Source organism: Lutjanus erythropterus, chromosome 13 (genome assembly GCF_056507025.1).
Source record: "Lutjanus erythropterus isolate fLutEry1 chromosome 13, fLutEry1.hap2, whole genome shotgun sequence".
Taxonomy (NCBI): Eukaryota; Metazoa; Chordata; class Actinopteri; order Lutjaniformes; family Lutjanidae; genus Lutjanus; species Lutjanus erythropterus.
The window spans coordinates 6,213,717-6,241,444 of record NC_139329.1 but is presented as its reverse complement, the minus strand read 5'-3'; the positions used below and the strand labels follow the sequence as shown (position 1 = coordinate 6,241,444).

At 40.6% G+C, this 27,728-nt stretch overlaps 2 protein-coding genes across 4 annotated transcripts in view; both read left to right on the top strand.

Moving 5' to 3' along the window:
• jph3b (junctophilin 3b) overlaps nt 1–15,814 on the top strand; it is a 75,541-nt gene extending 59,727 nt beyond the window's left edge. Inside the window, exon 6 of the mRNA XM_084734447.1 lies at nt 11,721–15,814. Coding sequence (XP_084590573.1) covers nt 11,721–11,801 — 81 coding nt within the window. The 3' untranslated portion in view covers nt 11,802–15,814. The remainder of the gene's footprint in view (nt 1–11,720) is intronic.
• A 1,269-nt stretch (nt 15,815–17,083) lies between these two features.
• zcchc14 (zinc finger, CCHC domain containing 14) overlaps nt 17,084–27,728 on the top strand; it is a 30,165-nt gene continuing 19,520 nt past the window's right edge. Inside the window, exons 1-2 of one of the 3 annotated variants that reach the window (XM_084733813.1) lie at nt 17,084–18,555; nt 21,261–21,485. In XM_084733813.1, coding sequence (XP_084589939.1) covers nt 18,061–18,555; nt 21,261–21,485 — 720 coding nt within the window. In that variant the 5' untranslated portion in view covers nt 17,084–18,060. The remainder of the gene's footprint in view (nt 18,556–21,260; nt 21,486–27,728) is intronic. The other 2 variants (XM_084733815.1, XM_084733814.1) reach the window with 2 other exon arrangements.

The window sequence follows — 27,728 nt, the reverse complement described above, 5'->3', positions numbered from 1 at the left end:
AAGATAATCCTGGGGGAGAGGCACAAGGTTTAACCTTGTGAAATAAAGAAAGATTTTTTTGTACTATGAGCAAGCGGGGAGGATTACGGCGTTATAATATAATTTTTTGGCTATGTCTTGACTCAGGCTGGTGGACGGCCCCAACCACGCTAATCCTGGATGATAATACAGTTGCAGCATTAGCTAATGAAACCAACAGGAAAATCAGCAGCGAGAGGAGACCACACATCGTACGCTACAGACATGCAGTGAGCATGTTATGAATACAAGCGATCTCTCTCCCGCACACACACACACACAATGCTCTACGTGTGTGTAAACTGTTAAATACAGTTCCACACTCCTCACACAACTTGCTCACAAATTTGTCTGCAGCAGTGTGATGACTTGGCACGGGGAATAAAGTCGGTTCTTTTGTAGTTTAGTGGCTTCTGCTGCTGCTACCTGCTACTTAAAAACCTAAAGCCTAAAACACACACATACACACACACAGATATACAGGCGGAGAGAGAACCCCAGCGGTCCTCTCTGCACCTTAGTAACAGCAGACTGGCAAACTAGCCCCTTCCTCACAGACGGCCCCCTATTGGTTAACCAGCGCTGTGTTGCTAGGGAACAGCTTATGCCTTGCTTCAACGGCGGCCAATCGGTGGGCGTGTGTCAGTGACAAGGGGGCGGGGGGTGGGTAGAGGTGGGGTGTGTGTGTGTGTGTGTGTGTCTGTGTGTGTTTGCAGCCGCAGAGAAGCAAGTGAGATTTGTATAAGGCAGGTTCACAGCATACACAGATACTATCACACCCAGATAAATACACACAGGGAAGGCTGCGAACACCATGGGAACAGTGGGGCTGCTCTGACACACCGCACAAACACACACAGAATCTCTTTTTATCGATCAGTTAATCAAACTTTTCTGATATGGCGCTTTTTGTGCAAGACTGCGACACAAAAGTGCATTGTACAAGGACGAGGAAAAGATGCTTAATCTTTTACTGTAACCAGTATAGCATGAAACCTCAGTACCAAAATAGCTCTGCACCTCTGTGTCCACTCACAGACATCAACCAGTCGTCATCATGGAACACAGAAATGAACCTCTGTGCATCCCACAGGCTCATATTTACAGGAACAACAGCTCAGTAAGACGTGTCCCCAGACGACTGAGCCCTTCATAGTCCACAATAACAAAAACTAATATGATGACAAAGACATCTTAAAAGTAAAGAAATAAATTACATTAAAGATAGTTTGGATTATTTTATGTAGGTTGCATGACGTACGTATTGAGAGTCAGTGTGTTACCTACTGGCATGTCCACAGTTCGGAGACGCCACCAAAACACCAAACAAAATCAATATCAGTTTAAGTGTATGCTATATTTAGAATATTTTCACCGCTTTGCCTCGCCATCAGACAGGCTTTTCTGACACGAAACTCCTGTTATGAAGCCAAATATTGCTCTATCCCAACTAACCAAACTCCAATGGCAAAATTGGCAATTTTACCTTGCAGAACACAGGAGTCGCTGGCCTACTGCTGCCTCAGTCTTTTCGTTTGTTTGTGTTATTGTGTGACTTCATTGTTTGAAAGGGCTAGTTTGGATTCACCAGTCACACAACAACAGAAACAAACTAACAGATCGAACCAGTGGTTAAACAACACTCTTGTGTAAAATAACTGATTTTGCCTGTGGAGCTTGGTTGGTTTGGAGAAAGTAATGTTATGCGTCTGTAAAGACTGCTTTATGTTGGAAGTAAAGTGGTGATAATATTATAAATATTGCAGACACTTAAACTGACATTGATATTTTTTTAGATGAATGTTTTTAAGTAGCTAAATTAAGTTTTATTGCCGATCCTGTCCACAGCAGTACATAGGTTAGCATCTGTGCCCAAACTGGTGGTGTGCTGACCGGCATCTACTGTAGATAATAGTACCTCATACAACCCCACTTTGAATAATCTCAACTATCCATTTAGACATAAATTATTGGATGACCAGATAAACCAGTTAGTATGAGTGAAAAGATAGATACTAAAACTTCCACTTTGGTGGTAGATCATCAAACAACTGAAAGGCCAAAGTGCAATGAATGAACAAATTTAGCAGTCACACATCTTGAATGTGTGTTTGACATGCACTCAGTCATTACCCCAACTGGCAGTTTGAAAAACCAAGAGCAGAATCTTAAAATGTGCAAAGATGAATCCAGTACCAAATGGTCATCACACATGCTGCTGCATTTTGGCTGGTCCACAGTTCGTCTAAAGCTTTTTTGGGTGGGCCACAAAAGAAAGAATGACAGTACCATAGTCCAGCCTGCTTGTGATAAAAGCATGCATAGATTCTTTGGTACGTGTGTGGGAGAGATATGGCAGCAGTATTTCCTGAGATGATAAAAGGCAATGCTGGAGATATTTTGTATTTGAGCTTCAAAATTCAGATAAGGATCAAAAAGCCGACAAAAGGCTAGCCCTGCTGTCTTGGACCTTGATGTTTTGTGTCAAAGATTTTAAGTCACTGCAGAACTTGTGCCTCTGAGTCTGTGCTCTAATTATTAGAACTTCTGTCTTCTGAAGAGGAGACATGATTAATATTTTAGGTAGTTTACCAGTAGGGTTTACATGACTGAGTGATACAGAATTTACAGCCCAGCAGCCCGAGGGATGAGGTCCATGTTGGCCCAATCTGTACAGTACGATTTTCATCCAATGCCAGCATTCAGTGCCAACGCAGGAAGTAATGTCCCTTTATGTAGAGAAGCAGATTGTTACGGTATGGAGGTGGGGGGTAGTTGATGGTGGTGTAGTGTGTTGTCTTCATGTGGGAGACCCAGGGTTGTGTCTCGTCCCTAACCATACGCTTAAAGTAACAGTTCACCCCTGGTCTGTAGTGCTGTTTATCCATCTACATAGTTTTGGTGTGAGATGCAGAGGTTTGGAGATATCAACCACAGAGATGTCTGCCCTCTCTCTAATATAATGAAACTAAATGACACTGCTCAAAGTGCAAAAAAAGCAGTTTCATGGAGGAACGTATCACTGTGCAGAGTGATGCCATCATCCTCTCATGGACAAAAGGTTATGCAATTAATGCAATTAATGTTTACATCCCGCACTGTCACAAGCACGAGCCTCTCATCCATGAGTAGGTGCACGCTTCCTTCTGCATGGTGATGTGATTGGAGGACGGTAAAAAAAAAAACTGTTTCTACATGAAACTGGTCACAACAAGGTCTTTTAAATGGTTAAATGGTTTTTCTTTTGGTGCTTTGAGCACCAAAAAACAACTCAAATCAAAACTATCTTGATGAATAAATAGCCCTACAGGTAAGAGGTGGTTAGCTACAGGAATTTTTTTTAACATATTCTTTACATTAAACACATTCACAGACACAGAGCAACATTAGCATTCATTTACGCTAACATCTGGCTACCTAAAGTCCAATATTCACTCTCCTTTTAGCTCTGTTTTGGTCTCCAGTGTTTGGCTCTTTAGCTGCTTAAAGTCCAATGTTCTTCACCTGCTAGCTGCTAACTTTGATGCTAGCTAGAGTACAGTGGGTTTAGCAGTGGCTCACTGCTGATGAGAGTACTAAAAAAAAAAAAACAGTAAGTTTTTGAGCCAAAAACTAAAAACTAGCTTGAAGAGTTGAAGAGTTTTGTGATCATTTCCTGGCAGTTTGTCACTGTGGGTGATCATTTTCACATTACACATAGTCAATATCACTGTTGAAAACTGTCTTTCTAAAGATTTATCCAGAAGATCTAAGTAATTTTTCTTCAAGAGATGCTTCACAGTGGCACTTCTCAGTACCAGGGGAGGATGCCAGTAAGCAGGAATGATTTGTTCTTTGCCAGCACTTCATCTTCAGGATAATAAGCATTCTGTTAAAAAAGGTGTTTGGTAGGGTCAAGGGAGCTGGTGGAGACATTAAGCTGCGTTTCTCTCTTAATGACAGCAAAGTGGTTCATAGTGCTTCATAGTGGCTTCAAGCAAAGGGAAAAGAATGTCAAATGGGTGCTCACACTATTTGTATGGTTATTATACTTAACCTGATCTTTGTTAGGCTCTGTGCTCTGTGCATTTTTAGGATTTCACACTAGGAAGATTAAGAGTAAACTGGCTCTGTTAATGTGTTTTTGAAAAGTAAATATTAATTGTAAATAGTGAAAAGTCAATATGTTGTGACCTCAGTGTGCAAAATCACTTGAGGACTGAAAAAATAATAGTAGAAAATGTTGATTTCATGAAGATAAATATAACATTTATGCTATAAAAGGCAGTGGGAAATTAGCTATCAATGCAAACTGCTGTACCTCTCTAAATTTCCTTTAAAAAGAATGAAGTAACAGAGATATAGGCTAATGATTTTACTTTTGCTTCGGAATATTGCTTATTCACTTTTTGCTGAAAGTAAGATGAGAAGGTCTAAGTGCCAATTTGAAACTACAGCCAGCAGCCATTAGCTAACAACAAGCTGCAAGCTAAGCTAATCGACAAATGGCTGTAAATGATGGATGTTTTAAACACTGGATAACAGATACAAAGATGACATTGATTCAGTCCAAGAGGAACTGGTCACCACATACAGGATAAAGTTTTCTAGCTTCAAAATTTACTTTGGCGGTCTGCTGCCCACGGAATATGGGGACTAATACTGTCAGAGGCCAGTGAGAAAAATTGGAAGCAAAGGCTGAGCAGCATCGTGTGCTTAGCTTTTCTTATACATCTGTACACGCTGTAAATTCATGTTTAGTGTACAGGTATAAGAATTGCATCAGTCTAAATTTCAGAAAACAAATAAATGTGTTTTCTAACATTTCCAACAATATATTTAAAGGGCCAGTGTGTATGATTTAATGGAATCTAGTGGTAAGCCTCTAAGGAGGGTGTAGGAGAACCAACAGTGGCCGTAACACTTTCTAGAGCCAGTGTTTGGTTTGTCCATTCTGGGTTATTGTAGAAACACAACAGTTCAACATGGCAGCCTTCATGAGAACCTACGCCCACTACAGAAACAAACAGCTCATTCTAAAGTAATGAAAACACAACAGCTCCTGTTTTTTGGTGATTATATACACTAACTCAGTATAGTGCAGATCCCTGCCAGGCAACAGATGGTGAAACACCTACTGCAATGTCACCACAACTGTCAGATGCAACCAGCTGAGATTTGCAAAGTTCCAGTTAAGAAGAGTTAGAAGTCAGCTGTCAGTGGTTGTATAAAACAGAGCAGTCAAAAAATAATTACTGCCTCACAGCTGTATGTCTCCACCAGCCAGTCAAGTTACAGTTTACATCCACCTCTACATGCAATGTATGTAGTGAAGACTTTTAGGGATTTTATTTTATTTGTTTATTTGACAGTGATAATGCTCAGCTCTTTAACTGTACCATAGCGATAAGCTAAATTTCATCTGTAGTCCCTGGGCAGGAAATAGAGAATAACCTCTCTGCTAGTATGGAACAATACTGACCTGTAACTTTGAAGCAATTTAATAAAAAGTATTAAAGGTATTGCCAATTTTTGGCAAAATGGAAGTTATCACTATACATGTGTGAAACCTGTTAATAAGTTCTAGTCAGACACTAGAAGACTACTTCTACAGAGAAACACAGAGGACTGATAGAGAGCTGAACATTATGATGTCACAGTGAAGTTGACCCATGACCCTCTGGAAATAAAATGTCACAGCCTCATCATTTTATGCTATTATGTATTTGTGTGTAATTTGAAGTCTTGAGTTATGGCCAGAAATGTACTTTGTGGGGTCACCATGACCTTTGACCTTTGACCACCAAAAAAGTTCATTTTTGAGTTCGAGTTAACATTTGTGTCTAGTTTGAAGAAATTCCCTCAAGGCGTTCATGAGCACACAATCCTGTTTGTGCACAAAAATATGAGACTGATCAGTCCAGCAGTATTTGAGATTAACTCTGGACAAGATGCAGGTCCAGACATCACACGCACACTCACAAACACACACATGCACACACACATAGAGTGATTACATGATCCCCTCCAGGCTTAAGCCTGGCAGATATCATGAAAACATACTTATGAATATTATATTCTGTTTCTGCCTTATTCTGCAAATAAATCCCCTTAAATCTTACTCACTGGACCTTTAAGACTAGACCTTAGAGTTTCTGTATGGTTTACTCATTGGAAACACTAATTATAAATGATTATACCCAGTTGGTACAAATGAAGTAATAAAAACAATCTAATAATTCACTAATCAACTAACAAGTGGTGCAAAAACCACTGAAAACAGGTATGAATATCTGTAAGTCAGGAACTGTACTACAGTGCATGGATACATAAAGCGCAAACATTGTGTTACTGAATAGAGGTAGAAAAGGCTGATTATCAGAGGATTTCACCCTCCTGCTCTGGTAATCATCTGTGACACAGATCTGTGATAAGCCTATCACCGGATTGATCAGCAGAAACCTTGTTAGCAGCCACTCTGGACAGATTCATTTACAACAATGTTGCACAGATGCTGCTTAATATCAGAGTGTAGTGTTACTCAGAGTCCCATTTTCCCTCTCCCACTGCAGCTATTGTTAAAATTATTTTAGAAGTAGACTTAATTAAAACCATAGGTCTTCTGCACCTCCTCTTTTGGTCATTTAATAAGACCCAAATACACTCTATGTAAATACCAGTGAAAAGTGTAATTTTCAAGCACTTAAAAAAGGATTCTGTGTGGGGTGAAAAAAAAGTGCTGCATCGATGATAATGTCAGTGAATATACTAGATTCACTTTCACATATTTACCCGGAGCGGACAGGTGGTCAGAAAGACTGGCCTTCACCCACATGACCCAGGTTGTCACCGAGCATCTGCTGAAGTGTCATCGAGCAAGACACTGACTCCCCGCCAGCTCCAGGCTGCGGTTCTGCAGCAGAGCTTGCCCTCTGACCTCGCTCTGTCAGAGGAGGTGGGCTTCCCTGTGGGATCAACACAGGATGGTATTATTTACCTTAAGATGCAAATTGCTCCTTCATCACTGCACATGTATCATCATTGCTGCTGGGTGGTGTGTCCGTGCGTGTCACATCAAAAAGATGCTGCAAATAGTAAGCAGCGTTACAGTTCAGTCCTTTTTTGGGACATTTTTCCAGAAACCACCGGTGTAAAAGAAATAATAAGAAAGAGTGACAGACTGGAAACAGAAACTACAGTATTTAGTGATAATATCTTATTAGATCATCTAGGGAAGCCTTTTTTTGTACCCATCATGAATAAAGTGTCTAATTGTGTTCATTTGACCTGTGGAGTCCCTCAAGACTTGTCTCATTCTCCCTTCACTTGCTCTTTAGGGTATATTATTCATCAGTTCGTCTCGTTGGTGTGCTCGTGTATTTGTGAAAGCAGGGGATTTTTTTCAGTTATTTCACATAAATGTCTCAGTGAGATGGATGTCTGATTAGTGTCTCATAGTTTCCAGTTAAATCAGACAAATTGGACTTTTGAATTCTTTCAACTTTAAGGGTCATTAATGGTGTAAGGCTCCAGTGCACACTATTATGAGGGGCCTAAGTGCATGTTACTTAGGCTACTAGTTATAAAGCACATACACTCAACTGAGTTAGTCAGGTTGTCAGTATAGACAGATTCGGCACTAAAGCTCATTGCCTGATCAAATAGAGACTTGGCATTGAACAACATACATGTTACCCATCAATCATCATTCCATGTCTGTATATAACAAAAATACTAAAGAAAATAAGAAATCATTCATTTAGTTCAGTAGTTTTATAGTTTACTTTTAGTTTTTATACAATAACCATATCATTTTGTCAAATTATGCTCCCATGTGTTTTTACTAAATAATTAAAAACATGCCACAATATTTCATGTAAGTTCTTCTTTGAACATAAGCACATTCTGAGGTTGCAATTCTGAATCACTAAAAATGGCCAGTTCTCCTCCCAGCATGTTGTTGGGTGATCCACTCTATCTACTGGCCCTAGTGCAACTGGTGTGTCTCCACCAGCTATATTTACACTCTTTTACACATTGTGTGTGATTCCTAGTTGATCTAAAGTACATCTTAAGGGGTATTTTTCAACCTGGACTCCATTTCAGTATGTTTTTGTATCTAATGACTAATGGGGACAGTATTGACAAAGAGCACTGCAGCTGGCAGAGATGAAACTGAGCTGTAATGTAACCCATCCATGGAACTGTGCGCTGTCAAAGTACGTCCATTAAAAGTGTTTGTTTTTGACACTAACAGGCTCAGATTGTTATTCTGGGTGTCTGACAACATTATGGAAAGGTTCCCAACAAAGAGAGACATTTTTTTTAGAGTGGTCTTGCCAAATTAACCAGACTCCCTTTGCAAAACTGTAATGTTAGCACCAAAAATGTCTTGGCACATCTTCCCATGGTTCCAACAGCCACCAAGTCTGGTTTAGTTCAAATAAACCCTTAATTCATTGAGATAGATGCAAAAATATTGAGAGAGGACTGAGAATTAGGCATCGAATGTGGTCCCTGACTCATCTTATTCTTTCTGGAACTGTTGGCTCCTTTATTCATGTTGTATGGGAATGTCCGGGGATTCTTGATTTCTGGGGGAAGGTTGTTAATACCCTTGCAGGACAAATTGGGGTACTATTAACAATGGATCCTGCTGTACATCTTCTAAATGATGACAAGATTGTAGTCCAGTGCTGGAAACCTCCTCACAATATTTCAAATATTCATTGGCTCTGGAGGTTTTTGGACATTTCTTATCTGGAACTATCATCAGCATGGATTAATGATGCAGGACCAGACACAACAATAATGTGGATGAATCTGATATCTGATTTGAAAGATCTTCTGTCTAAATAGGACTGCTGTGATCATCTATCCTGTTGGATGGTGGAGGGGAGGGGGGTGGAGAGGGGGCAGGAAGGGATAGAGAAGGGGTTAAGTGTTGGGGAGTATGAAAATTTAAAATGTAAATGGCAATTTGCTGTATTGGCTTTTAGCCTATTTGTTATTGTTCCAGTAAAAAAATAATGATAAAAAAAATGAAAGAGGAGTGAGAGGGAGGTTGGACATCAGAGAAACAGTGTGTACAGCCAGAATATTTTCGCATCTATCGCGGTGAGACTCACATTGCAGAAAATTACCCTTTCTGTAAAGGGAATCTGGTTAGTTTGGTGAGAGCAAAAACAGCTGTTTCTGGTTTAAAAAACATATTTCCCTCTTTAAAAAAGTATGTCTCTATAGGGCTCCTTTCTGTAATGTTGTCAGACAGTCAGAATAACAATCTGAGCCTATCAGTGGCAAAAAAGCTCTTACAGTGGACCTACTTTCAACGGTGTGCAGTTATCCAGAAGGGTTTACATTGTAGCTCAGTTTAGCCTCTCCTGGCTGCAGCGCTCTCCCTCAATACTGGGCTAATTTCAAAAATTGTGGTTCATCACTTGAAGAGGGAAAACTGGGAAATTAGAACCCAGGTTGAAAAATACCAAAATTACTCTTTAAGTCAGTTATCCAGTTGCTTTTTTTCTTTTTAATTAAGAAACATTGCCAGGCTCCTTTGACTTTCAAACAGCTTGAACAATATTGTTTTGTCTTGCAACGCTTTGTATTCTTGTGTAAGTCAGAAAGCCGTAGCATATGTGCAATTAGTTCAAGATTCTGCTGCGTGATTGCTAATAAACACTCCACAGGGTTCCCACATGAACCTGTTGCTGGCTTCACTGTCTGCCTAAGGATTGAATTAAACATATTATTATTTAAAGATGTTACACAATTTGGCTCCATCATGTCAATATCAGTAGCTGATCTCATACAGGCTCAGACTGCTCAACTGTTTCTGCTCCTCTTTCACTTAAATGTTAATTAAAATGCTTTTTGATATCTTTTTCCTGTGAGTACATTGTAACCGTGGTTTTACTTACTCACTATTTCTACAGAAATATGGGTTAGACAGGGTGTAGATCAGTAACATGCTGATTTTTTGAGTATACCCAAAACATAGAAAAAGAGGTGTCTTTTCCACATACTTGAAGAGAGCATGAATCACTGCAGCTGAAATTAGCTAAAATAAAAGTACCAAATTCATTTGTCTTAGCATCAAACAGCAGCAGCACTAAAGCCACTATCAACATTTATTCAATACAGGAGAATATTACTGTTGTCAGGTGAAAACCTTGCATCTTCAAAATGTCAGAGCATTGTATTTAACTTGACACCCATGCGTTTGAGTTCATTTGTAATTTTTTGAAAAGGTTTTATAAACCCCAGGGCTGTGGGATTTTCTGTCCCAGTAAAACAGCCTCCTCCAGCTGAAGTGACAGTTAGCAGAATTCACCTGACAGCAGTGGGATGATTGATGCCGTGTGCGCAGTTATGCAATGTCCAACGAACATGACGTTAAAAGTGTGAAATTATTTCTGCAACAACAAAAGTCTTTAATCACCAACAATTTCATAGGAATACACTGATAAAATGGAAGGGAATCATACATCTTTGTGTCAAAATAGTCTTTTGGTCCATAAAAAGGATAGTTCCTACTGCAGTCGCCCTGAGTTTGGAGAAGCAGAGAAGGGCACCAGCATGGAAGCTGGGCAATGGACTTTTTCATAGCAGCCATATGAAAGAATAGGATAAACAGTGTTACCAATGATCCTAATGAAGGCTCTGTTCCATTCAGGTCAAACAGAGTCACGGTGCTGCTATTGTGCATCTTGGCTCACTGGAAAGACTCTGATACACTAAATGAAACGGGACCTTAATTAGCATCATGGGTAATGTGTTTACACAAGTATTTCATATCAGTGTATGATATATTTAGAACATTTTCACTGCTTTACTTTGCTGCCAGACAGGCTTTTCCAACAGGAACCCACTGTTATACAAATATCGCTCTCTCCAAACCAACCAAAGTCCATGGGTGAAATCTGTGATTTTACCTTGCAGAGCATGGGAGTTGCTGGTCTACCACTGCCTTGATCTGTTAGTTTTTGTGTTATTGTGTGACTTTGCTTAATCCGAACTATCCTATTAAAACACTGATGTCACTCAACAAACAAAAAGATTGAGGCAGTGGTAGGCCAGCGACTCCTGAGTTCTGCAAGGTAAAATTACTAATTTCGCTCATGGAGTTTAGTTGGTTTGGAGGTAGTAATATTTGGCTTATATAATGGCAGTCTCCCATCGGAAAAGGCTGTCTGGAATCAAAGTAAAGCAGTGAAAGTATTCTATTTATATTGTATATGTAAACTTATATTGATTTTGTTCTTAGGTGGACCATTTTTAAGCAGCTAAAATACCTTTTGTTGCTGGCCCCATCAACAGCAGTACATTGTTTAGAATAGTTTCTGTGTAGGTGCCCCTCTCTGCTTCTCCAAACTGGGGTCGTGCAAACTGGAATCTACTAGATAAGTTCTTCATAAAACCCCATATCATATAATCCAAACTATCTCTTTTAATTGTGGTAAAGCAAAGCTACTTACCACCTACACTTGTTGGTTTGGAGGTTTGTGTTCCACTTTACTTTCTTTTCAATTATTCCCTTTATACTGCATATAATGACCAGCTGTGGTTATGAAAAGCATCTTGGCTGTTGTACACTGATTTGGTGAAAAAGGTAAAGAGATGACTATGACTGTGAGTACATTTGTATGTATTAGCAGGTTTTGTGTGTGTCCTTATTATTGACACTCTCCCCTTTTCTCTCTTTCTCTCTCTCTCCCACGCAGGCCTACAGCTCTATCCTCGTTGTCATGGTGATTCTGCTCAACATTGGAGTGGCTATTTTGTTTATCCACTTTTTTATTTAAAGACAGCACCGCTTTCAGAGTCAGCCTATCTATGCTACAACTATAAATTCATATGAGTATTACGACGAATCTGCTGCTCCTTCGTGTTCCTGGCGAGAGGACTGCCGCCGGCTGAAGGAAGACTCGGACCAAGGAGGGCCTTGCCATCGTTTGGGCTAAAGGTGGCTAACCCGGGCTTATCTCAGCTGAACTTGGTCCAGTCTCTGTGACAGAGAGGCTGAAGTGCGTAGCCCAAAGAAGTGGACGAAAGAGGGATAAAGCAGTCCAGGTAACTGGACTACAGGGAGATAATATAGTCCAGGAACTGGACTTAAGTGAGCTTCAGTAGTTCACGTGTAGACTCAAATGGGCTGAACTGGTCTGATCCCCAGGCCGTGAGAGCTGCGGCTGGCATTACAGCAAGATGTCTGCTTCCACTGTCTGCAGACAGGACTGACGAGACAGACTTTTTCATCTTCAAATCATAGTTTTCAACAGATTTGTAACTTATAATTTATTTATTAACATTTTCTCTCATGTACAATATGTTGATGGATATATTCTTTATTTTGTAACCCTCCGCCCTTCTTTATATAACTCCTGCCTTTTGGGTCCTCCGCCTGCCCAGGTGTTGTTACCGATGGTTCAAGGTATATTAAAGGGATAGTTCTGAGTACCTGGAGTGGACCTGTATAAGGTAGTTATCCGTAGTCAGTGTATTATCTACAGTAGATGGTGGTCATCATTTCCCATCATCATTATTGAGAAACAGAAACGACTACCAGCATGGAAGCTAAGCAGTGTCCTGCTGTGGACAGTCAGCAGCAAAACATATTTTAGCCACCTAAAAAATAAATATCAGTTTAAGTGTATGCTATATTTAGAATATTTTCATATTTACCTCGCTATCAGACAGCTTTTTCCAACGGGAAGCTGCCGTTGTACAAGTCAAATGTTGCTCTCTCCTGACCAACCAGACTCCATGGGCAGAATAAGTAATTTTATCTCACAGAGCACAGAAGCTGCTGTTCTACCATTGCCTCTGTCTTTTAGTTTGCTGGTGTGATTGTGTGACTTTGGTGTTTTAAAAGGACAACTTTACTTCCCCAAAGTCACACAGTAACACAAACAAACTCACCAATCGAGGCAGCGGTAGACCAGCAACTCCTGTGTTATGCAAAGTTAAATTAGTAATTTTGCTTATGAAGTCTGGTTGGTGAGGAGAGAGCAAAAAGGCTGCCTGACAGCGAGGTAAAGTGGTGAAAATAGTCTAAATATAGCGTTCACTTAAACTGATACTGATTTTTTGGGTGGACCTTTTTAAAGTGGCTAATGTACCCTTTGCTTCTGACCCTGTCCACAGCTGTTCATTGCTTAGCTTCCATGCTGATGCTTCAAACTGGGGGCGTGACGACCGCCATCTACTGTAGGTAATAATAGATAACTATCTCACACAACCTCACATAAAGTAATCCAAACTATCCCTTTAATGTGTGTGTGTGTGTGTGTGTGTGTTTAAGTGAGACTCAGGAGCTGGCTAGTGTGTGCTCCCTAGATACATGGTTGATGGCTCCCTGTTCACACACACACACACACACACACACTCACTGCTGTTACCCCATCCCTCTCATTCATCTGTCCCCACTCAGATGTCTGTCTCCTCTCGTGCTTTATCTCATGCTGGGAGTGAGAATGTGTGTGTGTGTGTGTGTGTGTGTGTGTGTGTGTGTGTGTGTGTGTGTACTTATGAACAAATGAGTGCATGCTGTATATACAGCAAGGACAAAATGAATTATTTGTTTTAACTTAATACAGTTAGTGTCTGGGCTGCCATAAAATTTTAAGTTGATTGAAGTTGAAAAGACAAGTTGAGGTAATTTCATTATGATTCAGAACAAATTAACTTTTTGTAGTCAAATAAACTTAATATTAATTCAGTTGTACTTAACAAAACATGTTCGCAGTATTTTCATTATTGTGAAAACAAGCGACCATGACTTATCTGTAAGTGTGTTAGGGAGACAGTTCGTTTCATCATAGATGTTTTCTACAAACTAGAAAAAGAAGGGTCTTAGGAGAGTTTTAACTCTCATACAGTACATGCTGGGAAGTCTGCTAATATGCTGATTATGTTTCTTTAGAAACTCAGTTTAATCAGTTGATTGAACTCTGTACAGTACATCATTTCAAGTCACAGGACTTCAAGTTAGGAGAACTCATGTTTAGAAGTTCTGAAAGTAAGAACTAGCAATTTTAAGTTTAATTGACTTGAATAAATAAAACTTGTATACGTTAAGTTAATGAGAAAATATTAGTTGAATCCCTATATTTACAGTAAGTGTGATTGCAGTGTGCATGTTTGTAAATGGAGTTTTGTGAGCGTTTGAGTCTGTATCAAGCTGCGGTGTCTTTTCCAGCAGTGTGTGTGTATGTATGTATGTGCGTGTGTGGTCTCCGAGTAGCTCAGTGGCCTTTCACGCTGCTCATGAACTTTACCAGAGCATCTCAAGAGGACACAGTCACTGCTCATCCACATCTAGCCTACTAGCATCAGCTGACAGCTGCGCTCTCTCCATCTCTCCCTCCTACTCGCTCCCACCTCCACACACACCAATCAGAGGATGGAGCTTCCTTTGAGTTGGTGGGAGTTCAAGACAGACCGTCCTTGGCAAAGCCCTGCGCCTACTGTACCACTAGCAGAGGTATTTCAAGGCAGGAGAAAAGCCTGTATGTGCAACACCAGAAATATGGCTCTAAATCAGTGTCTCCCACTGCTTCTCTCAAAACTTAACCTGAAGACAACGACTACATCTTTTATACTATACTTGCAAGATGTCTGAAAAAAATACTAGTCGCCACTTGCCTTGCTTTTGTAGCGCAAACTGATAAAAGTACAACAATGCATGCATATGTACTGTAATATCTTAGTTGTGCGTTGAATCTGAAAGTGAAAGAAGCTTCAGAAGCACATGCGACAAGTTAAGTTTTGAGAGGTACAGTGCCTGGAAAAATGAGTATTTGGCACTGAGTCCTAATGCCTTTTATGGACCGTTCTTGATCTTTTCTGGGTTAAATGAAACCAGTTGAAGTGTCTGTGTGGAGCTAAGTGATACTCTGAGCAGCAGCAGCAGCAGAACTAACAGTCTGAAAGGATTTTTAGTGAAATGATGCAGGGGTGTTGTAGTGTAGAAGCAGTGTAGAAGCCTCCTCTATTCCTCAGCTTCACCTCCACCGACTCAAGACCCTGAGTGACAAACAGACCGACTAAAGTATAGTCACAAATACCACTCACAATTTGTCTATTTTTATAGTCCAGTGAAGATGCTGTGTGTGTGTGTGTGTGTGTGTGTGTGTGTGTGTGTGTGTGTGTGTGTGTGTGTGTCTGTGTCTGTGTCTGTGTGCAGACCAGCCTCTGTGTTTGTTTGCATGTATGCACATGAACGCTCACCGGAGTGTCTGAACGTGTGTGCGCCCTCCTTCGTCCACGTGATGGGATGAGGTGGCTGAGCCTGTTGCCATCGGTAACAACTTCCAGGGGGCAGGGAGGCTCGCTGTTGTTTTTCTGTCCCAACAGCGTTTCTCAAACTCTGGACTGGAACTCAAACTCGGCTGTAGGCTCATTTCTGGTGTTTCCCCACATTATTACAGGAGTACAGTCTAACGTGCCTCCACCCCCGAGAGGCAGAACAATTTATTTTCATTTCATTTAGGTCCCAGACTGAAGCTCTGCTGTATGCCATCAGCCTGGTGACGATGCCCTGCCGCCACCCTGTTAGTCCGCAGCATGCTACAGCATGCCAAGCTCTCTCTCTATAGTTTGACTTTCTTTCTTTCTTTCCTTCTTTCCTTCTTTCTTTCTTTCTTTCTTTCTTTCTTTCTTTATGTTTCTGGGAATTACTCTGTTTTGTTTTTGAGTTATGTGGAGAAAATAATGAAAGTGTTTGAAAGAAAATGACTCTCGGATCCTGTGTTTTTACTCTGCCTCTTCCTTTGTGTCGCTGTGTTGTGTTTTCATACTTTTCATGTCAGGCAGCATCCCTGATGCAGAGAGGGAGTGGTACAGGCCTGGTTGAGAGGGAGGGGTACGGTTACTATAGCAACCTTAACTGAATTTTCCTCCGTCAGTGGAAGGGGTGGGGCCTGTGTTTGGAGGCGGGGTTTACCACTAGAGACCAGTGTTCTCAATGAGAGGTGGGAGGGTGGGAGGCTGTATTGATGGAGAAGAGGATAAACTGATGAAGAAGAATACAGACGGGCAGGTTCGAGGGGGGGATGCATGTTATGTCAAGTAACTCTTTATATAATCAACATTTTAAAAACATTCTTACTGTGTTTTTATCATCTGTGATAAGGCAATGGTCAAGTGTCATGTTGGATGCAACACCACGTCCATCAGCAAGCATGCTGCTGCTGCATCAGGTTTCAACATGGACAACTGGCGCCATCTTCTGGTCCTTGATATGAACTACAAAATAAAAGAAAAGGGGCTTCATTAGAGGACACACAGGAGTTAACTGTAAAGATACTAAACAGTTATTAATATAATACAGAATACTGCTGCTGCCATGGAGAACATAAAGTGTGTTAATCTATACAGTGTCTTTAGTGAACTACCAGCTGATCTGACATGAAATAGACCTTTTTACAGCAGCCACGTTGATATGAAATAGCAATATAAATACAGGTATTACCAATGATACTAATTAAGTCCCGTTACATTCAGGTCAGAGGGAGTGCTGCTTTTGTATGTGTTGGCTCACTGAAAAGGCTTTTACACTAATTGGAACCAGACCTTAATTAGTGTCTTTGATAACATCTGTGTTTACCTGTTATTTCATATCAATATGGCCGCCGTGATAAACGTCCATTGCACGACCACATCTGTTTATCTTTTGCCAAAATCTGATTTCCAGAGGCTAGTATTACCCTTTAGTACTCACCACTGACATTATAGTTGACTTTTCTACTTCTCTCTCCTCTTCTTTCTGCAAGATATTCTAAAAACTGGTAAAAAACACACCTTACACTTACTTTTTTTATGCGATTGTACTTGTAATATTGGTTAACGTCATAGTTCCTTTTGTTTAGCTCAAGTATCATTGCTATCACATCTGAGGCAAGCTTACTTCTAAAACTAAAAAAGAAACTACACTAAAAGTGAGAACTAAGTTATTCGTGCGAGATACCAGAACTTTCTTCATCGTAAGACTATCCTACTAAATAAATTTTATAGCATCAGTTGAACGTGTATCTGGCACTTTAAAGCCCTAGTAACTAAGCTGAGATATGTATGAGCGCATGAGAAGAAGATGTGAAATAGCAGGGCAGCGGATATCCCTCTGAGCCAATCACGAGAGGGGCTTCCAATACAGACGGGGCTCGAAGCCAATCAGAGAGGAAATTTCTGTATGATGGGCGGGCCTTGCTGTCAGAGTTGGGATAATGTTATACCCAGCTGTTTTTTCTGGATTTCAAGACTCATGGCAGAATGCAGGGAGCGTACGACTATATTTTGCACGGAATTCATTCATGGACTCCAAACAAAACCTCGAGTATCTGTGAGGTTTTGCTTTTTCCACACCGGCGTTTGATGAGGTAATGTCTCGGAAATGTTATAGTGGTATTTCAAAGTGGCGGCAGCAGCAGCTTCAGGCCCCACTAGTTTTGTTTTTAAACTTTAGCAGCACAGTTTTGCTAGCGGCCGACGGTTCCTCGCGCAAGTTGTGTTGAGCCATGAGGACGGAGGAGCAACTCTACAGGGAGGGTTTGTTGTGTCTTGCGGGACAGCAGAACGGGGCGGCTTCGGTTAAAAAAGTGTGTGCATGAGCGTCTCCGTGAATGGGGCGGTGTGTTTTGATCTGCCATTCTGCACGAGCTGTTTCTGGACCGTGAGAAGGACAGCGGTCCGACCGGCGGGGAGGGACACGGCGGAGGGACTCCCGGCTGCCGTACTGAACACAACCCAGAGCCTGTGGCTTCATGTGAGGAGACTCGGTGAGATTATGGTTCAGAAAGGCCTGCTCCGCCAACAAAGAGAAATACTTCTGTTTGTTTCATTTCACTGCTTCGGCTGTAAATACCGAGAATATGAAGTGAGAGACAGTCTCCGACTTCAGATAAAGTTGACTAATTAGCTCCGAGTTTATGAGCTGCTCACGCGCGCCTGCGTAATTACGCACACGCTCTGTTTATTGTGAAGTTTCTTCTGTGTGGAAAGACATTTTAACTCCAGTTAGTGTCCAAACAACAGCTCCAGTTCAGTGTGAGTGGATGTGTGAGGATGGTGGAGAGCCGGAGCTGTGTCCAGAGGGAGGGGGTGTACCGCTGGTTCTCCTCCCTCACCTCAGCCCAGAGAGCAGAGTTCCTGTGCGGCCTCCTGGACCTCTGCGTCCCCATCGAGCTCCGCTTCCTCGGTTCCTGCCTGGAGGACTTGGCCCGCAAGGACTACCACTCCCTCCGGGATGCGGAGATCAAAGCCAACAACCCCGCCGACCTCTCGGGTCTCACCAACATCACTGACGAGGTGGTGCGCAGCAAACTGCTGGTGTCCCTCGCCCTGCTCGGCTCGGACAACAGGGAGGCGGCGGGAGTCCTGTACCGGACCCTGACTCACATAGACACGGTGATCAATAACTACGGCCTGGCGCTGAACGACGGGAGGACCGAGGAGCAGTTCCTCCTTCTGTTCACCATGGCCTCTCACCACCCGGCCTTCAGCTTCCACCAGAAACAGGTGCTGAGGCAGCAGCTTGGTCAGATCCAGGACATTCTACAGGTGAGAGGGATGCTTTCAGTGGAGAGCCATTGGAGTTCACTCCTAACTTCTGCAGGGTTATCAGCAGTAGGGAGCAGGGGCTGAGACTCTATATAATACTTTGACATGAAATAGGAATACAAACACGGGTGTTACCAATGATACTAATGAAGGTTCTGTTGTGTTCAGGTCAAACAGGATCACTGGAAAGACTCTGCTACACTTAATGGACTCTAATTAATATCACTGGTAACATCTGCGCTCATCCCACTGTTTCAGATCAATATGGCTGTTATGAAAAAGGTCTACAAAGCATGACCGATACTAGATTTTTGTCTTTGAGGATGATCCTGACTGATATTAGGGAGTTAAAATGATATTCCAATATACAGTAAATGTACAATTTCAGGTTTCAGTATATAGGGCTCCAATCAATATATATGGGAGACAATACCAGTATCAATCAAAATCTTCTGCTTATTTTTAACTCATAACATGATACTTACTTAGATTTGTTTGATGTGATTTCAGGAGAATCTGACCTGGTGGAAGGCGTTAAGAATAACTATATAGAAATAACCATGTTTCTCACTGATGGTCCTGTTTTCTTATGTAGGTCATATAGAGTGCATCAGTAATCAATTGAAACTGTTTCATGACCAGTTAAAAACTCCTTGTTATAGCAGCAAACATGAATCAAGAAAAAACATCAAATATTAAATAATACTTATAATAATAATGTAATAATACAAATAATAATTAACTTAAAACAAAAAATAAATAAAACTGATGTTTTGTAAAAACATAGACTAATATAGCTGTGATAGGCCAATATCAGGCTGATAATATTGGCCAGATGATATATCGGTCTTGCTCTTTTACTACATTACATTCTTCAATAAAAGAATACTTTCTATTTAGATGGTTAGATCAAGAAACTTTTGGAAAACAATGTTCAAGTACGTACTGTACCATAGAAGTTATTTCTTAAAAACTCCAATGGCACAGTACATACCTTGACTACCTTACATACCTTACATTCCTGCTCCTATTCCATACGTACGTTAATGTACCTTTTAGTTCTCGTTTTTCCTTTCAAAATCCTCTTTCTCAACATTTAGATGATCTGACACATGGAGCTTGTTTCATGCAAATACCATTTAACTTGTCTTCATTATCTAAAATGTAAGTACAGTGAATGCAGCTCCAAAAACGGTCCTGTAAAGTCTTATGAATGTGAATGACACAAGCAAAAAACAATGATGGTGAAAGTTCTGCTCAGTGACTGAGTGAGATCATGTGTTGGTAAATGAACCAAAAGTTAGATGAAGGAGCTTGTAAAGCAGGGGAGATGACTGCATGGCTGCTACTGCGCTATGAAGCCACATCTCTCTGAGAAGGTGCCTCCTTTCGGATAAAAGGGTCCCGTTAATCCAGACCACTGAGCATTGTTAACACATACGAGTTGCTCTGAGTTATCAGCCCGCCTGCCCTGCCGTCAGCCCCCCCCCCGGCCGCAGGTGAGCTTTTCACCTGCTCAGAGGAAAGCAAAAGTCATTATAGCAGGTGAAACACAAACTAATTTCAGGCTTTTCTGTGACCTGGCAGAGGAAATATGAGCACTGCACACTGACATGTACCCGTACACCAAAATTACAGGTGAGACACAGTCAGTGACAGGCTGCCTCAATCACACTATTCAGTGGTGAACAAAGTAAATTATATGCTTGTAGGAGAAAGGTGACAGCAAGCAGAAGCTTACAGTGTCAACCACAGCTAAGGTCACAGTAAAAAGATATGATTTATGTGTTTTTTTGGCTAATCGTCTTTCATTTACTGATGAATCTTGATGTCTTCTGTGATAAATTGCATTTGCATTTGCAAAAGTTCTAAGACAAAATGTTCATTTTTGTATCTGGTCAAATTCAATATATGTGCAAACCCTGTCCGTGACAGTGTGGATGCCAGTATCATAAATACCTCATATACAGCCTAAAATGCTGGATCAGGTATTGTCAAGTAGAGTTGTCCCAGTTCTAGAAGTTTATACACACAATACTAGTATAAAAAATGACACGCAATGCCTCTTTTGAAGTCCTTATCACACAACATAGGCTATTTTTTTGTCTTTTAAAAAATTATAACTTGCACACAGTACTGGTACATAAAAAGTAAGTAACCACAGTCTGGTTTTGATGCAAGCCAAATTTTAGGCTGGACTATAAAGACTGAATTAAACTGAGGTTTTGAATGAGAACTTGCATCATTCTTATTTCATAGCTTCAGTTCTTTCAATACTATAATTAACATATTTTAAATACATTGTATTTAAAGAATATCAAATTACCCATATCAAGTCAATTCAGTATATTTATTCGGCATATTAAAATCAAACAACAGTTGTTTGCCAAAGTGTTTTACAGAGACACTCTTCCTGATGCACTATTTTCAGATGTTTCCTGATCTTTCCTCTCTATTATGATGATGAATGGATTAGTGCTGTAACAGGCTACAACAGATTTGGACTCTTGTTCGATTAAGTTACAATCTGTGAAGTCCATACTCCTGTCACTTGTCACTACACTGCACAGGACAGCAAAAGACCTTTTTGTCTTGTGATAAAATAAAACTTGACATAAGCAGAAAAAGAGCTGACACAACTGTCACATCTTACTCCAGCTGTACTTCTGATTTTGGCATCTTCCTGAACATACTGGTCATTGCAGGTGAGCAGTGGAGGAGGAGGTGGAGAGGCTCAAGCAGCAGGCCCTGGCGGGGATCGAGGCGCCGTCTGTTACGCTCAGCCACATCACCACTATCACCATCAGACAGTGTCCCTGCCTTTGGCCTCGTTGTCCCCCGCTGCCTGCTCCCTGCCTGATGCCAATGCTGCCTACCTGCCTCTGTCTGCCTGCCAACCCTGCCACACACACTGCACCTGCTGGCACAAGGTAAGGAGCAACACAGCCAGAGCTTAGTGGGCTGTGTTAGTGTTGTATATTTAACAAGTGAGTAAGTCTCAGTTCCTTAAGAAATGAAACAAATATATATAAAAGCGGATTTTTAAGTGATTTAAAAGGTGGGTCAGAATTTGCTTCCCTGATCTCCTCAGGCAGGTCGTTCCACAGTCTCAGAGCTCTGTTTGCAAAGGCTCTATCCCCTTTATGTACAAATGTCAATCTTGGATCAACCAGCAATGACGCATATGAGGATCTCAGAAAGTGTGAAGGAACACAGGGAACTAAAAGCTCAGCCAAAAAACTAGGAGCGAGGTCTCCCAAAGCTTTGTAAGTAATGAGCAAATATCTTACAGTCATTTCTAAAAGCAACAGGTAAACCAGTGTAGGGAAGCCAGGTTGGGTGAGACGTGGTCATGTTTCTTGGACTGAGTCAGAATCCTGGCTGCAGAGTTTTCGATGAGCTGGAGATGGGAGTCGATTTTTGCTGATAAATTACAATAATCTAAGCGATTTAATGGAAGGGAGCAATGTTCTGATCCTTGAAATGTTTCGGAGGTGACGAAAACAGGATTAAACCATTGATTTGACATGTTTGTTTAAAATGAGATTATGATCAGAAATCACAGAGTTTTCTGCAATGCTGGATTATTGAATGTGACAGAAAACCAAGAGTGTTGATATTTGAGCGTTTGCATTATCTTGACCCATGATTAGAATCTCTGTCTTATGAGAATTTAGCTGCAGGACATTAGGTGACATCCATTTGTGGACATCATGAGGGCAGCTTGGCAGATTGATAGTGTTCTTGTAGTTGTTTTGAGGGGTCACAGCTTAGTTAGTTTTGAGTATCATCTGCTTAAAAAGGGAAACTGCTATTGTCCACCCCACAGTGGACACCTGTTGCGACTGACCTGGCATCAGCATGCATAGAAGGAGGGGGTGAGAGTGAGGCCAGTTGTTCGCAATCTACATTATCACCATTAGATGGGACTAAATCCTACACATGGGTCCTTTAATTTTCAAATGAGAGTCTTACAAATTAAACCACAAAATTCAAATTCAGACCCCATAAATATAATTCTGGCGGGTGGCACAATTAGAAGACATGCTGCTAGCATGTTAGCATGCTAGCTTCATGCTGCTGTGCTGCTAGCATCAGCACAGTTTTTTTTATATAAACTACAATTAACTGTGCTAATTTTTATGAGGAAGAAAAATATTCAACACATTTGCTAGGCTTCATCAACAACTGCTACATCATATCGAGTAAAAAACCAAACAAAATGCTAGTCAAACATATGACATGTGATATCATTTGGTCATAGGAAAATTAGGATAAGCATCCTTACTTCTGATACTCAGTGTGGTATGTCATACTTAAAATGCACACTATATACATTAACCCTCATAAGCAGTGAGCTGTATTCGCTGTATGTCTCTGTATGTACAGGTACACAAACAGGTGTATGAAAGGGAACCCAAACCAAACAATGACATGTGGCCAGTTTCCATTTCTTATCATTCCTTATAATTCCCCTGTTTTCAATGATTTTCTTTGGACTTTCCACCTTTTCATGACCAATAAAACGATGAGTCTTAAGCTTCTAGAGCTGGATGTGAAGTTTGTCTTGAAATGTGAAGAAAAGTTTTGTTCTTGTAAAACAAATACAATTCTCTAACAACGCAATCAGTGGTCAACCATTAAATGTCCAAATATTGATAATAAACGAGGACAGGAAGAAAAACACTAGTTGTTTACAGCTAAGTGTGGTCCCTCTGCCTAGATGTGTTGTAATAAAGGTGGAGATCATAGGGGGAGGGAGACGAGGGGATTTCCCAGCGATGAGGGTTCATTAACCCTGTTACAGTAACGTGGGATCATCTCGCACAGGGATTATTTAGACACGAAACAGGACTGTGACAAATCTGGAAGAGAAAGAAACTGATCTAGTTTATCAATATGAGCGAGACAGATATGAAAAGAAGGTTAAGAAGCAAGATGTTGGGTATTTTGTTCCCCTCTGTCACACAAACATAAACACATACTTATGTGCTCACACAGAAGCAGACAGGCACACTGTTTAAACATGTGTGAGCAGTGAAGGGAAAGTACCCAGCTCAGAGAGGAGCGTTTGTATTTAGTGTTTTGTTGCCCTTGGCTCCTGCTTAGTGCAGGTCAGCACATTTCTCTATGCTGAAATCAACCCACTGTGGTGTGTGTGTGTGTGTGTGTCTCCAGTGAATCCCCAGGAAGTTATAAATGCTCTCACTCTCTCTCCCTCTCTGGCTCTTTCCTTCCCTCAGTGCTCTGAAGGGAATGACAGGGTTTCACTGTAAAGCAGAGCAGTCATGTACATTATCTACAGTAGAGAAGGTTTCAGCCAGGCCCACTGTCAGCTGCTGTAGATGAACTCTATTTGACAGAATAGCTTCAACTCCAGGCCATAATGTGTATCTCTGCTGTAGCAGGGTTAACATTAGCCACCGTGCTAGTAGGCTGCGAGGAGTGTAACAGAAATAAAATAGTCTAGCAGTAACCATCATTGAATCTCTGTGTAATCAGTGGTGGAAAAAAGGACACGCAAGGAAGTTAGAGTATAGTTAATGTGAAAGGGGTGCGTCTTAGAAATATAAAACCTAGGGATGCCCAGAATGATTGGCTGCAAATTGTTATCGCAGGGTATTTAGTAAAAACATGCAATGGAGAGATTGTGACTAACGCTTCAAACCCAAAATGATTTGTCTCGTGTTGCCCTGAACTCCCCCGATTTTTTCCTCTTGCACTCAAATGCTTTGTTGGGAAAATGGAATAAATCCAAAACACACCATCCAGACATGTTGAAGTCGATGGCCCTCCTGTTTTTGAAACAGCATAATGATATCAGTTAATTCACATAATGTTATGTATGTAAGTACATTGCATGTGTCACTTGTGCTTCTAGATTCACTGTAGGCTACTTGTTGCTACTTGTTTTTTGTTCTGCTCTGTTGATTGAACAAACTAAGTTTGAGCATGTTTCTAACATAATAAGAAACCAACCAGATTAACTGTGGACAGTCTTTGTTCAACTCTGTACAGTCACACAGCATTGAAGGCCTGGAGTACATCGCCACATCATGGAATTCCTACTGCACTAGAAAGAAGGCAAACTAACTTGTAATACTGCTGCAACAGAATAAAAAAAGTCGAGTATCAACTGATATTTTCATAGACGAGTGTAAAAAAAAAAAAAAGTGAAAAAAACAACTCACTATTGAACATTGAGAAGCATTTAGCAGCTAAAGAGACAGATAATATTCAGAAGTTGGTGAAAACCAAAACAGAGCTTACCGAAGAGAGTCTACTGGACTTTAAGGAAGGAAATGTAGGGAAACCTGGGATAATGTTTCCCTGTGTCTGTGTTTACTACTTGTTCTGCTGCTCCCAAGTGGCTTAAAATGTATTTAATGCAGCAACAATATCATTGTCCGTCGCAATGTTTCACTCAGGACATTGACATACTTTATGTACTATTTGGTTATTACATAATATCCTACAAGCTCATCATATGTCTTATATGTAATATCTTACGCTTCAAAGCAATCAGTAACTACAACTGTAAGATAAATGTAGTAGAATAAAAAGTTAAATATGTCCCTCTGAACTACAGTTGAGTAATTGTATAAATTAGCATGACACATAAATGCTCTTTAAAGTCCAAGTACCTCAAAATTGTATTTACTTAGATACTTTCCATTACTGCTCATAGGACAGAGTTTAGTGCTGCACCGGCCACTGCAGTTCTGTCATCCTCCAGGAGTTTAAGTCAACTTGCCTGAGCTTATTTTAACACAAAGCAGCTGGATGCCGAGTCACTCCAGAGGAAAAATAGTTGAATTCGATTTTCTCCAGTGGGCTCTAGTAACAGAAGTGCAGTGTTATGAAAAGGCAGATACAGTACACTGGTCTGTACAAACCTTCATAACCACCCTATTATATGAGGGCTTTATGTATCTTTAAGTCCACTGTCTGAATTAACAGCAGAGATAAGATGACTTTTGTAGGAAATGGAGGAGGAGTTGCTGTCAGTACACAGTCTGTTAGAGTTTGATAGTTTTAAGTTGTTTTACTGCTCGATTGCTACTAGCAACATTCAGGGAGATTCACACACTGTCCAAGTATCTGGAACGTATCTTGATTTCCTTTCAACACTTCTTGTTTCTCTTGTCATCTTGTTGTCTTGTCGTGGCCTTGTAATCCTTCCTGTTGATTCACGTCATGTACCTACAGTGTAACAGAGTCAGACTCTGTTTCCTTTCTCTAACAATCTGCAGACAGCAGAGACTTGGCAGGTTGGGTAAATACGTAACATGCGGATGTGGCAGTAGCACACTTAATTGTTTTCAGATCTACTGCCTCATGCTGTGCATGTGTGTGATTGCAGGCAAGAGCACGTTTCCCTCAGGAAAGTAGAGAGCCGCAGACTTTAACTGTAATGTAATCTTTCTAATCTTAATTTTATGAATAAGCATTTCAAGGGGTTTTCCTGTTGAACTGTACCACATACAGCAAGTTGAAAAGCAATGCTAGATACAAACACACTGCAAGTAGTTTTCAACAGAAACAAATGAAAGTAAATATAGTAACTTAAAATCCACCATTCAGTCCACATTCCATACATTATTCATAATGAAATGCACATATTGTGTGACCAGAAGAAATCATGTTAGTGCAGCTCCAGACAACAGAAAGTCTGTCATCTTTGTGACATCAAATGTCAAATTTTGTGCAGCAGTTCCTAGTTAATCCCATGCCAAATGTTTGGGGATCTTGAAAGGTGTTCTGGGCAATGTAGGGGTGTTTTCACATTTAACCTGTCTGGTTCACTTAAAACACACCTTTGTGCGTTTGCCTGGTTAGTGTGGTTTGTTTGGTGTGAAAGCAAACTGACCAACCACAAGGTTTTCTGCTAGCAGATGTGTAATTTTAGCAAGATTTCCAAAGCTTTACTATGAATATCTTTCTCTTGAAGGTTGAATGTATACGATTTAATGTAGGGCTGCAACTGATGTTTATTTTCATCATCCATTAATCTGTTGATTATTCTCTTGATTAATCAATTAGTTGTTTGGTCCATAAACAGAAAATTGTGAAAAATGTCAATCAGTGCTTTGCAAAGCCCAAGATGACATCCTCTAATGTCGTGTTTTGTCCACAACTGAGAGATATTCAGTTTACTGTCATAGAGGACTAAAGAAACAAGAAAATATTTGCATTTGAGAAGTTGAATTTGGAGAATTTGGACCTTTTTTCTTAAAAATGTACTCAAATCGATTAATCGATTATCAAAATAGTTGGCGATTAAATTAATAATCGATTAATATTTGATAGCTCGATTAATCATCGCAGCTCTATAACTATGAACATTAGTGTTTAATCACCTAAAATTAAGATTCATTGTATTTTTGTTATTGTAGAATGAGCTGTTTATATTTACAGAGGGCGCGAGTCCTCTCCACAGAGTCAGCCATGTTTGCACAGTAGCTCAGAACAGTAAAAGGTGGCTCCAGGTTTAAATGTGTATTTGGATGTCAACTCTTTCTCACAACAAGTGCTACATGAAGGCATTGCTAGCAATAAGAGCGCCCTCTCAGAAGACAGGCCCAGTTAAATATTCGTTTGCTCCGTGCCACAAGACCTTTCTCCTCACTTTGTTTTAGCACTGTGCCAGCCTTGGAGAGAGCGTTGCTCAGTGTTCAAATTTGTACAAACAGTGACAGTACAGAGCTTAAGAGTTGCATTCATCGAGATGGTTGCTGAATGTTGCCTTGTGTGTGTTTTGTGCCCATGTGAAGGCAAACTGTGTGTTCATTTTAGCAGCAAATTTTGATTTTGTTAGTCTTTAGCTAAAATACACTAGCTCGGATTAGCTGAGAGCTTGAAAAACAAAAACGTTTAACTGTGTTCCTTTGTATGAATTTCAGGATGATTTGTTTGCAAATGCAGCTTCAAGTTCGTTGTGTTTTTACCACTGAGTGATGTTCCCCACGGTTAATGATTCAGGGTCTTGTTTTCCTTGATGTCAAATGTGAAATTTATCTAAATGTCTGTTCTTCTTTCCCCCCCCAAAAGTTGGCATTTGCATAGAGTTATGAGACATGCAGGCAGTGTATGCTAGTTGGCTTCCTTGGAAGACCATTACTATCCAGTTGACCCTTCCTAAGCTCCGCCCTTTGTTGCTCTGTGTTTCAGTT